The sequence below is a fragment of the Plecotus auritus genome, assembly GCF_963455305.1.
Source record: "Plecotus auritus genome assembly, chromosome: 1".
Lineage (NCBI taxonomy): Eukaryota > Metazoa > Chordata > Mammalia > Chiroptera > Vespertilionidae > Plecotus > Plecotus auritus.
The window spans coordinates 30,642,404-30,656,155 of record NC_137770.1 but is presented as its reverse complement, the minus strand read 5'-3'; the positions used below and the strand labels follow the sequence as shown (position 1 = coordinate 30,656,155).

The 13,752-nt window shown below is 46.3% G+C and overlaps 1 protein-coding gene across 5 annotated transcripts in view; it reads right to left on the bottom strand.

The window, feature by feature from the left end:
- Nucleotides 1-640: 640 nt before the first annotated feature.
- The window catches only part of DCAF5 (DDB1 and CUL4 associated factor 5), a 113,050-nt gene continuing 99,938 nt past the window's right edge, over nt 641-13,752 (bottom strand). For all 5 annotated transcript variants that reach the window (XM_080657673.1, XM_080657670.1, XM_080657671.1 and 2 more), the window contains one exon: nt 641-5,288. In XM_080657673.1, the coding sequence (XP_080513799.1) occupies nt 3,531-5,288 (1,758 nt within the window). In that variant the 3' untranslated portion in view covers nt 641-3,530. The remainder of the gene's footprint in view (nt 5,289-13,752) is intronic.

Here is a 13,752-nt window from a genome sequence, read left to right as displayed (position 1 = left end):
AACAAGCACTGAGACCGAAATCTCTGAGAGAACCACACACCTTGTCCATTTTCCTGCTGCTGTGGGCAGGTCTGGACTCACGAGCCCTATTCACCTTAGTGTTTCAAACCTGGCACAGTGTCTTGCTCAGGTCCTAAGGGAAGACAGTCTTTCATTGGAAGGTCTATTTTCCTCACAAGAGTCTTGGCTGGCAAGATTTTTCAGTTAACTGGAGGCAGTTTTAGAGGCAGGATGTATAAGGCCTTTTGTTTGTTTTTCTTTTAAGAAAACAAGTTTGTAGTGCATACCTGAGACAGGGCAGGAAAAGCAATCTGATATTTGGAAACATCAGAAAACATTTCTTTGGGGGCTGTTTATAATGTTGCTTTACTGCCTCACTCCCTCAGTTCCAACTAATAAAAGGGTCAATTCCAGACCAAGTAGATACCTCTGGGTATCCTACATTTTGTTGTTCAGATGTGACATTTGTCCCAATACCTAGAAGTGACAGTGACCATTGGCCAGTTCTTCTTCTGGTCTTCAGTGTAGTTTTGCATCAAGTTTCCAACTAGGCAAGAATTAAACCAGGAAAGAAATGTAAGAAGAGGGGTGTCTAAGAAACTTAGTCTCCCCTGGAAGAGAAGAGGAAGCCATGAGAAGTGAATAATAGGTTTATTTGCATATACACAGGAGAAGAGTTAGCGCTGCTGGGAGAGGTGGGCTTGTGAGGAGATAAGGCTTCAGCAGAGGAAGGCACCTTGACAAACAGGGGACTCCGGCTTAGTAAACCAAGCACAGTAGCAACCTTCGTTTGCCCCAAGCCAACTACTCATTTACCTGCTGTCCTACAGACACAGGAATCACAAAACCAGGTGGAAAATAAAGTGGAGAGAAATGGTTTTATATATCTGGACCAGCCACTTAAAATTTTATGTATAGGATGCAGAAAAAGACACGAGGCACTTTTGAATAGCTCTTGATCTAATGAGTGCCACAGTCCTGCTGGTAAAAAGACCTCTCCTGGAAGAATCTGGAGATTAAATGTGCCTCCCACGTTGGAGCCTCTATAGTATACTATAGGGGTTTGGGCAAAGGGATCCTGGAAGTGGTTCCAGCCAGGTTTCCAGGACCACAACCACAGACAGATTTCTAGAAATGAGAGTGGAGTGGCCACAGAGACAAGCATTTCTCCTGCTCCTGTGGATATCCTGAGGGCCTATCTCCTGGCATGCTGACCCTGGGGTGCTGGGAAGAGTCTCTCCCAAGGATGAAAGACATCCTTACTAAAAAAGGATCTTTCTTGGATACTAAAGTTGAACCAGAATGAACTTTGACTTCTCTTTTGAGTACCCAAATGAGATGAAGGCTTTCTAACATGAAAAGACCAAATTCTGCATTTGGGAACAGTAACTACCAAGTGGCTAGTTCGCAAGGGAACTTGAACCACTTCTTTATTCCCCAGGAAGATATGTGGATTATCAGAGAAGTCAGAAAAGGATACCTACTGATTAAATAAAACAAAAACATTAGGTATGCTGATTAGGAAGGGGAAGAGAAACACACACTGAATGATTATATCTTTTTTAGTATATAAAGGATTAAAAAATTCCAATTTAATAAATTTTGGAAAAGCAAATGTAAAATGACTTGGGCTTATAAAACCAGAATTTACAATTATCTGTGAATAGTCAAAGACAAATCATAAAACCATTTTGATTACAAATCCAAAGCAATTCTAATGGTTACAGAACCATTTTTATTCCCCCAGTGAGATTACAATCGTTAAATTGTAAGCATCCCCACTGCTACTCACACTCCTTCAGCTCCTTCTCCTAAGACAGTTTTCACGCCCAAGTCACATCACACAGACCAGGCACATCTTTCCTTTCACAAAGCTTAGCAAGCTATCTCCTTTTGGCTTAACCAACAACCTTCTATTTATAAATAACCCCTCTCCCCCAGTGCCTAAATCCATCCGAGTCTTCATCCTGCATAGGTTGTCTCCCCTTGGTCCCAGTTCCAGTAGGACAGGTCCTCCTCTAAAAGGATCAGTGAGGCCACACCAGTCACACATTGGCTCCTGCCTACACCAATGCCGACTGGGCTCCTAGTTGTCTAGCACCTTTGTGCCCAAGAAAGTGATTGTGTTCTCCTCTCTCTCTTCCTCATTTCTTGCTACTATTCTCCTGCCTTTTCACGACATCTATGACAACAAGATATCTGGTCATCCTTAGTCCTTCCTGTCTTGCACAACCCTTCATTGATAACCAAGTGACTAACTACCACTGCAATGCTGAGACTCTCTTGGTCTTTTCCCCTCTCAATCTGTATGTACGAAAACCGAGTCTCTTCTAGGAGCCAGGAGTCTTAAACCAGTGACTCCTCTCTCTACACACTCTGCCTCCTAACAGACCTAAGTAATAAGAATCTGTTACTTCAAGATGTCCACTGCTCTGCAAGATCTAGTCAGAACACCACAGCCTCTGTCAATTGCAAGCCTGGGGGAAGATGCTAGGCCCACCAATTCTCACCAATCATTTCGGGTTGAATTAAATTAATATAGTACCACACTCCGCTCTTTACTACACTTTTTAACACACATGTAACATCCACTTTAGTAGTTTGAGCACAAAGTTCTTGAGAGCTATCTTTCCCCCTTCTTTCAATATGCCTAGACGCCAACCCATGGGGCCAAGGAAGCGCCTGCAGGCGTTCTGAGTGTCTCTTAGAACTAAGTATCTAACTGATTAAAGTGTTACCCACAACTAGTTATATTTTATGGCCTCCATATAGTATGTGTTGCAGCATCACTCAATTTGTAATCAGTGAAATTTATCAGAGATCTATGTTCTCTTGAATCCCATCTTAAGTGCTAACCTCTTATTAGCATTAAAAATGCTTCACTTTTAGTACGTCTATGTTAAATGCTCAATGTAGAAGTGCTACTGAGAGAAAACATGGAAGATTTCTTTAAAAAGGAACCATGCTTTCCTTTCCAGCACAGCCAATGGGCTGAAGGCCTGTCTCTATTCTCCTCCCTAGTCTTTCAGCACAAATCCACTACTTACTGGCAGCACAACCTGACTTAGCAGGTACTCATCGTTAAGACCAGAACACCTATGGCATGTAAACAAAGTGAGATGGCAAAAAAACATAGATCCATAGATCCTTTTCTGATGGAGAACTAAGGACAAGTCTGAAACAATGAGTTCACGCGTACCAGTGTACACACACACACACAAGAACAAATCAAATGTCTCAACAAGGGTTTACTTTGACGGAATCTAATCTGCACAGGTACACTATGCTCAAGTTTTACTAGAAAGGAGTCACTTGGATTTTTCCCCTTTCTTAGCACAGCACAAGCCAATGGACAACTAAACATCAGACCCATTGTTGAATAGAAGGGAGCAGCATCAGACACAAAATTCAGGCCCTGGTTTTATGTGCCTTTAATACTTTTTTTTCCTTTCCTCTGTATTCACTAAACAGGATTAAAAATTTTTTTGTAAAGCTCCTTTTTGTAGCTTTTTGTTTTCCCTTTGTATTTATCATGTTTTTAGTTTCTTCTCTGAGGAGGAATTCTCTGAATCTGTATCTTCCAATTCGACTCGGTGCCTTTTGAGGCCACCATGGCCATGAATAGCCCTGCTGCTGTCTATGCCTGGGGGGTCAGGGGGGTCCTCTCTCATTCCAGCACTGGGGGTCTCACAGGCCATTTCAGACCCACAACAATCTTTGTGTAGGAGTCCCCCTGTCAGGGACAAATTATGGTCAGTGTCTGAATGTCCTGGAGAAGAGCAGGCCACTGCTTCCAGCTCCCCAAAATTCTGTCCATTGTTGTGAGGGTGAGGGGGGCGAGGGTGTAAGCGTCCATTATTGTGGTTGGCACAGATGGTTTCGAGGCTTCTCTCTTCACTGTCGTCAGATTGGGTCCTGGGACAGTTGCCAGACTCACTGTTGAGAGTAGAGCCAGATGCCTTGGGGACAGGAGGAGAGGATGGCTCCTCGGCCCGGCTGTTCAGGGCCTTGCTCAGAGCCTTTCCATTGAGCTTCTTGGTTTCAAAAGTGTGTTCTACGGAGCCACCATTGTTAGTGTCCTGAGCGGTGTCCTCTGGTGCCTCTGCCCAAGAGTGGCTACTGTGCTCATGGCCTGGGGCAATGCTGGGATTTTTAGCAGAAGTCCCTTCTTTTAAAGCATCCTTGCTGTGGCCTTCAGGGGGTAGGTCCTGGTTCCTTTGGGCCCCCAAGGTGTTTAGACAGGTTTCCTTACTGGAGGAAGGGCCCGGGCTGTCCTTATGACTGGTTCCCGCTCTCCCTTCGTCTGCTTCCCCAGACACCAGGGAGCTCTCTCCGTCCTTATTTGAGTAGGAGATATAGGAGTAGCGGAGCCACTTGTAAGCTTTATAAATCTTGCGCTCAACTGACTCAATGTCTGAAGTTGGTGATGCCGGGCCTGGCTGCATCTCCAGTGCGGAAGTGCTCCGCTCAGGAGAGGAGGTGGGGGAGGAGGAGAGGTCATCCACTTTGATCTGGGGATAATCATAGTTGTCTTCTCCAATGTAGGTGTTGGCGGGCTTGGGCGGAGCAGTGGGCTTCTCTTCTCGGGGCGCCTTTTGCCGGCGCCGCATGGCATTCCGCTGCCGGGTAGACGTTCGGCGTTCATTCAGTTCCTCCTCGTCCTCGGAGCTACTAGAGCTGCTGGAGCTGCTGGACTCATCTTCGGGGCTGGGAGACCGAGGCCGGGGGAAGAGATCCGTGTCCAGTTCAACCTCACAGGCATTTTCTTCAGAGTCCGACTCATTGGAGAGCGCCAGGAGGCGTTTGTCCTGGTAGCGCCGCAGAGATGACAGGCGCTGCTGGCGGGAAGTTGCATCTTCGCAAGCGGGTGGTGGAGGAGTTGCGGCCACTGTGTTGGTGACCCGCAGGGGGCCCAGGTGGAAGGCGCCGTCTGCAGACTCGTCCACTGTAGGTGGCGGGGACCGGGGCAGCGAGGCCGAGGACTCGGAGTCAGTATAGCCCGAACGCTCGCTGACCCCTGCGTGCAGCTGGAGAATGGTGCTCTCGCTCAGGTCGCTGTCGGAGTCAGAGCTCCAGCCCTCGATCTCGCGGCGCACCAGCGAGTCAAAGAAGGCCATCATCCGGGGGTCCTCCTGCACAGACTGGTTGGCGTAGTCATGCGACAGGCCACTCCCACTGTTCAGCACGAGGCTGATGTACTCTTCGTGGGTGTAGAGGCAGCGGGAATCATCCTCAATCCGACCGTCAAGGTCTCCTGTACATCCTGGCTGCTTGTACGGGCTCCAGATCTGCACAGAAGGTGAAAACAAGACCAAGGAGGGCTGATTGGAAAGTATTCTAAACCTGGTGGCAATAGAGAACACCAAGGCAGAGCTTTCCCAGACCCTTCCTGTCATTTAGCCAGGACTTGTCAACCAACTTTAAAAATAGTCTTTATCAGACTGGATTATATTGGGGCACATATGAAAACTGAGGCTTCTAACGTCAGATATGGGGAAAAGCCTTGTCTAGGCCACAGCATTAGTCAGGAGACCTAAGTCCTGTTTCTAGGTCAGGATAATCACCCACCATCTCCCCCAAAACACACCTGCCCCTTTCACTTCCTCTATTAGTAGAATGAAAATTACAATACTCCCCTTCATAATCTCAGAGGATACAGGAGGATTTAAAGATTGGCCAATGTGTTCAAAACTCTCAGAAGACTGAAGCTGTGCACAGAGAGGCACCATTTTGCCGAAGCGAAACAGACCCAGCAGTCAGTCCTCTGTGACAGTTAATATTTTAGCCTCTAACTCCACTTCTCTCCAACTGCAACATTTCTATTTTTAACTAATGGGAATTACTTCTGGAGCTTGATGAGAATAGCCAACTGCCTACATTGCACTTGCCTCTTGGACATGCAGACATTAGTTACCCAGGAAACTGGGTTCTCTTAACCAGGGAGTTGCTGGCTTGCTCCTCAACTCTTCTGTTACTGCAGGAATAGATAGGGCACCCCTCACCCCAAGACTGCAGCTCCATCCCTTAACATCCCTCCACTCCATGGTCAGAAACATGGATTCATAGCTAAAATGTGGCTAAACTAGGATTCAAACTCAGATCTGTCTGAATGCAAAGGCCCAACTTTACAAGTTGAATAAATTATGCAAAAATCAAGTTCGAGGTAATTAAGCTGTCACTGCAAATGAGGACGATTAGCTTCACCTGACTGCCAGACTGGTCCACAGAGCAGCACAAAGAAGCTTGGTTAGATCAGCTAGTAGCCATGGAAACTCAGATAAAATTCCAGGCGATTTTCTTGTCTGACAGGCTGGTGTCTATCTTTAGATGGCACCCAACCCAGAAAACAGTGGCTCCTCATTCCCTATGCTCTGTCAAGACAATGGCTTCATTTCCCCAAAGCTATCCAAAGCCAAATTTGCCTCCATAAATTTACTGAAGCCTGTTCCCTCCATGCTTTACTTGAACTCCTGGTTGGTAGTGCTTCTTTGGAGGATCCCCATTTCAAGAGGAGCTGAAGAAACCTTCTAGGTTAGCTCTCTACCAATTCCCAACTCAGATTCATTCCTCCTTCAACTTGTGCCCTGCCTTCAACTCCTCAGGTGTTCTCCCCGCTCCAGCTACATAATCTCACCCAGGGGAGTTTGAATGCAGTGGTTCTCAAACTTCGGAGTGCACAAGAATCACCTAAAGAATAATTACAACATTGACTCCTGAGCCCCACCCACCTTTAAAGATTCTGATTCAGTAAGTCATGGGGAGGTGTCAGGGTTCTGAATTTTTTTTTAAACATATTTTTATTGATTTCAGAGAGGAAGGAAGAGGGAGAGAGAGAAACATCAATGATAAGAGAAAATCATTGATTGGCGGCCTTCCACACACCCCCTATTGGGGATTAAGTCCACAACCCAGGCATGTGCCCTTGATCGGAATAGAACCCGGGACCCTTAGGTCCACAGGCCGACACTCCATCCACTGAGCCAAATTGGCCAGGGCCAGGGTTCTGAATTTTTAACAAGCACTCAAGGAATGAGCAAGTGGAGGGGAACCAACTTATAAGAAACACTAGAATATAGTTAGTAGAAAATAAGTAGCAGGAAATAACAGATTTATCTAAAGAGTCTCAAATCCTTTGTGAGATTCAATGTTTGAGAAACATTTCAACAAGGCCTTCAGCAACAGGCTCAAACTATAAATTATTATCTCTGAGAACAGAGAACAGATGTCCAAGGGAATAGAAGTTTAGTGGCTTAGAAAGGAAAATGAGGCAAAGCCCTACACTATATTCTGGACCAAAATCTCACACTTCCCCAGTTTAAAAAATGGTAAAATGTTACCAACCATGTGGTCAAACATGAAGCTAAATCTATATGTACTTCACAGAAACTCAGAATTTGTTAACAGAAGCACAAAATATTAATAGCAAGATGCTGGTCTAATGATCCAAAAAGCTAGTTTTGAGGTTCTAATCTACTACCCAGAGCCCTACGTCTTCACTTAAGGAATGAAAACCAAAACACTGAAAGTCAGCTTTTATTTGGACTCTGGAATACATTAAGCTGAGGCAGACGTTCATTCCTGAAACTTGGAGTAATGGAACAGGAGGCAGGAGACTTGAGTGTGGGTTTTCACTCAGCTCCTAGTTAGCTGGTGACCTTGGGCTCAGCTCCCTCATCTAAGCAGTGAATAGATGTAACAGATTACCCAATCCTAAGATTCAGAGCAAAACAAAACCCTCATCATAGACAGCCAGTTTTTTAGCATCAGGAGACTTGTAGCACAGAGCTGCTGGAGCAGGTAGAACAGATAGGAACCCCAGCCCCACTGCATGTCCCTGAGCAAATGACTTCACCCTTTTCTGTAGAAAGTCCCTTTTCTCAGCTGTAGAAATAAGAATCATTTCTATAGTCCATACCAAAACACCAATAAATGGGGTGCTTTCTCTTTCATTTAGCAGATGAATGCCTCAATCAGAAAGTTTCAGACTCATCCTCAAAGAGACTTTTGAACACAAGAAGTACTGACGGTCCCTATTATCTTAGTCCTCCATCATCCATAATATAAATTTCAAGCATTTGTGAAATTGTTTATTTACAATGAAAGTGAAAAATGAAAATACAACTTCCTGTGACATATGAAAGGTAGCTAGACATGCCTCCTCATAGGGCAAGGCTCATGAGAAAAGGAAGAGGGATGAGCAGCTCTCTCTTTCCAAGTCCAGTGTAAAGTTTAGCTCAAGAGGCTGCTGATGAAAAGGATACAGTTCAATTCTTATTCAAATGTTCTCCACATTCTTTAATCTGGCCCACCTCCAGCCGACCTTCCCAGCTTTATATCTTAGTCCTCCCTTTCTGTGCTCTTCACTTTGGCCAAACATGATCATTTTGGCCTAAACTGGTCCTACACTTTGCTGCTTCTGAGCATTTATTCATAACCACAATGCTTGGAACACAATAGGTGATCAATAAATATTTGTTGATTCAAGGAAGTAATTAAATATCCATTCCCTCCATTTAGAATGTTCTTCCAATATTACTCTTCTTTTTTTTGCAGTCTTTATTCTTCAAAATCTAGTTCAAATATTACATAAACTGAGATTCCCCCATATGGGAAAATATATCTCTCTCTCCTCCCACAGCATTTTTTGATGTCTCTTGTATACCTATTGCATTTCCCATTATCTTTATTTCTTGTCTCTCCTACCAGGTCATCAATTCCTAGGGGACTTGCATTACCTTTCTTTACCTTTGTGTTCCCTATAGGGCCTAGCACAAATGGCACACAATAGTTATATCATACATATTGGGTGAATAAATATTGGTCTTTGAGAAAAAAAAAAAAAGTATTTGCTCTGCTGTTGTGGCTCAGTGACTGAGTGTCGACCTATGAACCAGGAGGTCACAGTTTGATTTCCGGTCAGGGCACATGCCCAGGTTGGGGGCTCGATCCCCAATAGGGAGCATGCAGGAGACAGCCGATCAATGATTCTCTCTCATCATTGATGTTTATATCTCTCTCTCCCTCTCCCTTCCTCTCTGAAATCAATAAAAGATATTTTAAAAAAATCTTATTTGCCCCATCTTGCCCCTGCTTGTGTTTACCTACAAAATAGACCCCTCTTTTGCTAAATGTGAACATTCAGGGGGACAGAAAGCCTGTTATGGGTGAGAAAAAGCTGGCCCTGACAACAGGGATTCTTCTCCTCTGGGCTAGAAAGGCAGCAGTGAAGGACAAACAGGGAGAAGGTGGAATAAAGCAGAGAGAGAAAAGCAGGTGTCAGGGTGGAGTAGAGCATGGTGGGATGATCTTCTTTGAGCCACTGACCTTCTCAGAAACAGCAAGTACAGTCAGAAATTGATAAGCACAGGTAAATCATAGGTTCTCCTGGGTGACAATTCATGGTTAGTGTTTTCACTTGACAGATAGGAAACAGACTCAAAAAGCTGCTTGAGGGTACCAACTGACTTAAGGTTTCAAATGGCTTAATGTGCCTCCTGGTGGGACAGGATTCAGATCCTACTGGAACCTAGAAGCAGTAAGCTCTATAGTTTAGTCTGGATAACCTCACATAGAAAACATTTTCTTCTCTTTCTCCTCTGAGAGCTTGGCTAGTTTCCAACCTATGACCTTTAGGGTAAGGATTCCAGTTGACTAAATAGTAATTGGGGAGACTCAGCACAGAAGCATCCAAGATTATATAGTCATGCAGGAAATTTTCTTCTAAAGGAGATGCCCAAGCAGAGCTCTCTTAGAAAAAGAATGACGTCAACAGACGTGGAGAGGGCATGCCAACCCATTAGTCATAGGCCAAAGCAGAAGGGAAAGCAATGCAAGGGACAAGGCCAATTCAATGACTGCCCAAGTCAAGGACTACTGAGATGATCAAATCCAGCAGGACATCAGGCTGCCAGCTTGCTGTCTTCCCACTAGCATGGTGAGTGTGGCAGTGCTCTGGGAAGAACAAAGAACAGGGCTCTATCCTACTTTACCACTAAGTAGCTGTGTAATTAACTTCAACCAGTTAATCCTATCTAATAAAAGAGTAATATGCAAATTGACTATCACTCCAACACACAAGATGGCTGCCCCCATGTGGTCAAAGATGGCAGCCCCCATGTGGACACAAGATGGCCACCACAAGATGGCCAGCAGGGGAGGGCAGTTGGGAGGGACCAGGCCTACAAGGGAGGGCAGTTGTGGAAGATCAGGCTAGCAGGGGAGGGCAGTTGGGAGGGACCAGGCCTGCAAAGGGAGGGCAGTTATGGGCGATCAGGCTAGGAGGGGAGAGCAGTTGTGGGGGTACCAGGCCTGCAAGGGAGGGCAGTTGGGGGTGATCAAGCCTGCAGGGGAGGGCAGTTAGGGGTGACCAGGCCGGCAGAGGAGGGAAGTTGGGGGTGACCAGGCCTGCAGGGAAGGGCAGTTGGGGAGGACCAGGCCTGCAAGGGAGGGCAGTTGGGGGCGATCAAGGCTGCAGGGGAGGGCAGTTAGGGGCAATCAGGCTGGCAGGGGAGCAGTTAGGCATCAATCAGGCTGGCAGGGGAGTGGTTAGGGGGTGATCAGGTTGGCAGGCAGAAGCAGTTAGGGGCAATCAGGAAGGCAGGTAGGCGAGCAGTTGGGAGCCAGCAGTCCTGGACTGTGAGAGGGATGTCCGACTGCCCGTTTAGGCCCAATCCTATTGGGCAGTCGGACATCCCTCGAGGGGTCCCAGATTGGAGAGGGTGCAGGCTGGGCTGAGGGACACCCCCCCCCCCACCATGCACAAATGTCATGCACCGGGCCTCTAGTGAATAACATAAACATCATCTGTAAAAAGAAAAAGTTAATAAAAATGATCTATAAATCCTGTTCTAGCCCTATTGGGAAATGCATGCAATCATGAAAGTCACAGGACCAACAAAATCTAAATACAAGAAGCTGGAATAAGGACAAATAAGCATGTTGACTGAAACTCCAACATTATATCTTTGATAGCTTCCCTTCTTCCCTTGCTTCAGATATAACTTGGTTTAATTTTAGATGCCTTTTTTAAAGAGCAAAACAAAACAAAAACTACCAAATCATCACAAACCAAGTTTTACTTTACCCCTAAAACCTCCCTCACATTTTCAAGGTCATTTTAGAGGGGATAAAAGAGGAGTTTTAACTTTTGCCAGCGGGGGAAGGGGGAGAATATCATCTATCCTTAATTAAAGTTCAAGTTATGACAGCATTTGCTTCAAATCCTCATTTTCAGGTATGGAAAACAGTGAGTGGCAACTGGAATGTGAGTGATGGGCAGTGAACCATCCTTCTGTGGATACAAGCCAGGCTGGGTCTCTCAGTTGCAGGCTATGAAAATGTTCTTTGGCAGGCTTAAGTTCATTCAGTCAGTGTGCAGTTGATGCAGTCTTTAGCCTAAATGGCAACCACATGCAGTCGTTTTTGGTATGTCCTGAGACAATTTAGCTATGATTCTGGCAGTCAGTCATCTCTGTGCCATATTAGGACAGCAATTAATGCAAAGGGCACACTAATTAACTAAGGGGATAGTGGCTTCTTAACCTCCAGATGAGTTTTAGAAATCAGAATTCATCACACTCAAGATCAAAGGCCACTGGAAATGTTGCAGCATACAGATAATTTCAAAGCCTAGTGACTATTTTAAAAATGGTCTTGAGACACAGAAGGGAAGGTGATATAATGACAGAGCAGAGAGAGATCTGAAGATACTCACCCTAGTGTGATGTGGCCAAAAGTGAAGGAATGTTGGCAATCTCCAGAAGCTGCAAGAGGGTGCTGCCTAGTCCTGGCTATCTCTAGGGCTTCAAGGACAGGAAGGGAAGCAATTTCTGTTTCTTGAAGCTGCATAAAGTATCTGCCAGGGTTTATCATGTGTCCAAAAGAGAGACACTGTACATTTTGTAAATTTACCTCTTCTGACCACAAGGAAGTTATCTTCCACCACTCAGTAGAAATAATCATTCTGTTTTCTATTGATGCTTTTCAAAATCCAGTTCTTTACAAAAGCCTCTAAGTGAATATCTTGTGAGTTAATACGTCAATATCTATATATTTAAAGAGTCAGGGTCCATAACATCCAAAATGACCGAACAGACAACCGAACACCAGAAGTCAGTCCTGCACTGACTGCCGCTGCTGCAGGCGCTGCGACCCAGCACTGACTGCTGAGGGGCTGCGGATCAGGCCCAGAGAGAGAAGCAGGGTCTGACCCGCAGCCCCTGTGGCAATCAGTGCTGGGTGGGTGCCACGGAAGTCAGTCCTGCAGTCAGCACTGCCTCTCTGATCAGGCCCGGAGATAGGCCCACAGATGCTGACTGGCATAGAAACCGACCAATCAGAACCAAATCTGGGTCAACTGCGAGGAGCCAATGACTGCCTAGGAGGCGGGGCTTTTGACGCTGACTGGCACAGAAACCGACCAATCAGAACCAAATTTGGGTGAACTGCGAGAAGCCAATGGCTGCCTAGGAGGCGGAGCTTTTGACACTGACTGGCATAGAAACCAACCAATCAGAACCTAACCTGGGTGAACTGCAAAGGCAGAATCTAAGGTGGGGGCTGAGGAGGGGTTTTAAGGTCAAGAGCTGTTTGGTGTAAGGTGTAAGAAAGAGGTTCAATTTTTTAATGACTGGTTTTGCAGTATAGTGCATATGACTGACTATCAGTCCAGATACAGGGATTATGTAATTTTGTCTACCAAGAGCATCTCTTCCTGCTGAAAAAGGCTCCCCCTGCCCCAATTTAAGCAATCCTATTCTATATAATCTACCTATAATACTAAAAGGGTAATATGCTAATTAGATCAGGTTGACTGGCCATCTTCTGGACACCTGACTTCCTTCCGGACAAAGCCATGATGGTGGGGGCTGAGGCAAAGGCTGTTAGGGGCAATCAGGCTGGTGGGAGAGGGCAGTTGGGGGCAAGATCAGTCCGGTAGGGGAGGGCCATTGGGAGCGAGATCAGGCTGGCAGGGGAGGGCAGTTGGGGGCGATATCAGGCTGGCTAGCAGGGCAGTTGGGGACAATAAGGCTGGTAGGGGAGAGCAGTTAGGGGCAAGATCAGTCCGGTAGGGGAGGGCCATTGGGAGCGAGATCAGGCCGGCAGGGGAGGACAATTTGGGGTGAGATCAGGCCTGCAGGGGAGGGCAGTTGGGGGCGATATCAGGCCAGCAGGGGAGGGCAATTAGGGGCGATCAGGCAGGCAGGCAAAAGGGATGGGGCGATCAGGCAGGCAGACAGGTGAGCGGTTAGGAGCCAGCAGTCCCAGATTGCCAGAGGGATGTCCGACTGCCGGCAGTCGGACATCCCACAAAGGGTCCCCGATTGGAGAGGGTGCAGGCTGAGCTGAGGGACCTCCCCCGCCATGCCCGTGCACGAATTTCATGCACCGGGCCACTAGTCCATGTATATAAAAGCCTAAGCGACTATTATGACTGGTCGACTGGTCACTATGATGCGCACTGACTAGGGGGAAGACGCTCAACACAGGAGCTGTCCCCTGGTGATCAGTGCTCTCCCAACAGCCAACCTCCCGCGGCCAGCCAACCTCCCGTGGTCCCTCCCCACGAACTGGGCAAGACAGCCCCAATTGGCCCGATTGCTGACCAGGCCAAGGGATCCCACCAGTGCACGAATTCATGCACTGGGCCTCTATTATTTGAATAAATGACAATACATTGTTTCTTATCTAAAAAAAAAAAAGTCCTGAAAGGAGGTAAGTTTTAAATCACTCTTTTTAAAATCAATTTTTCAA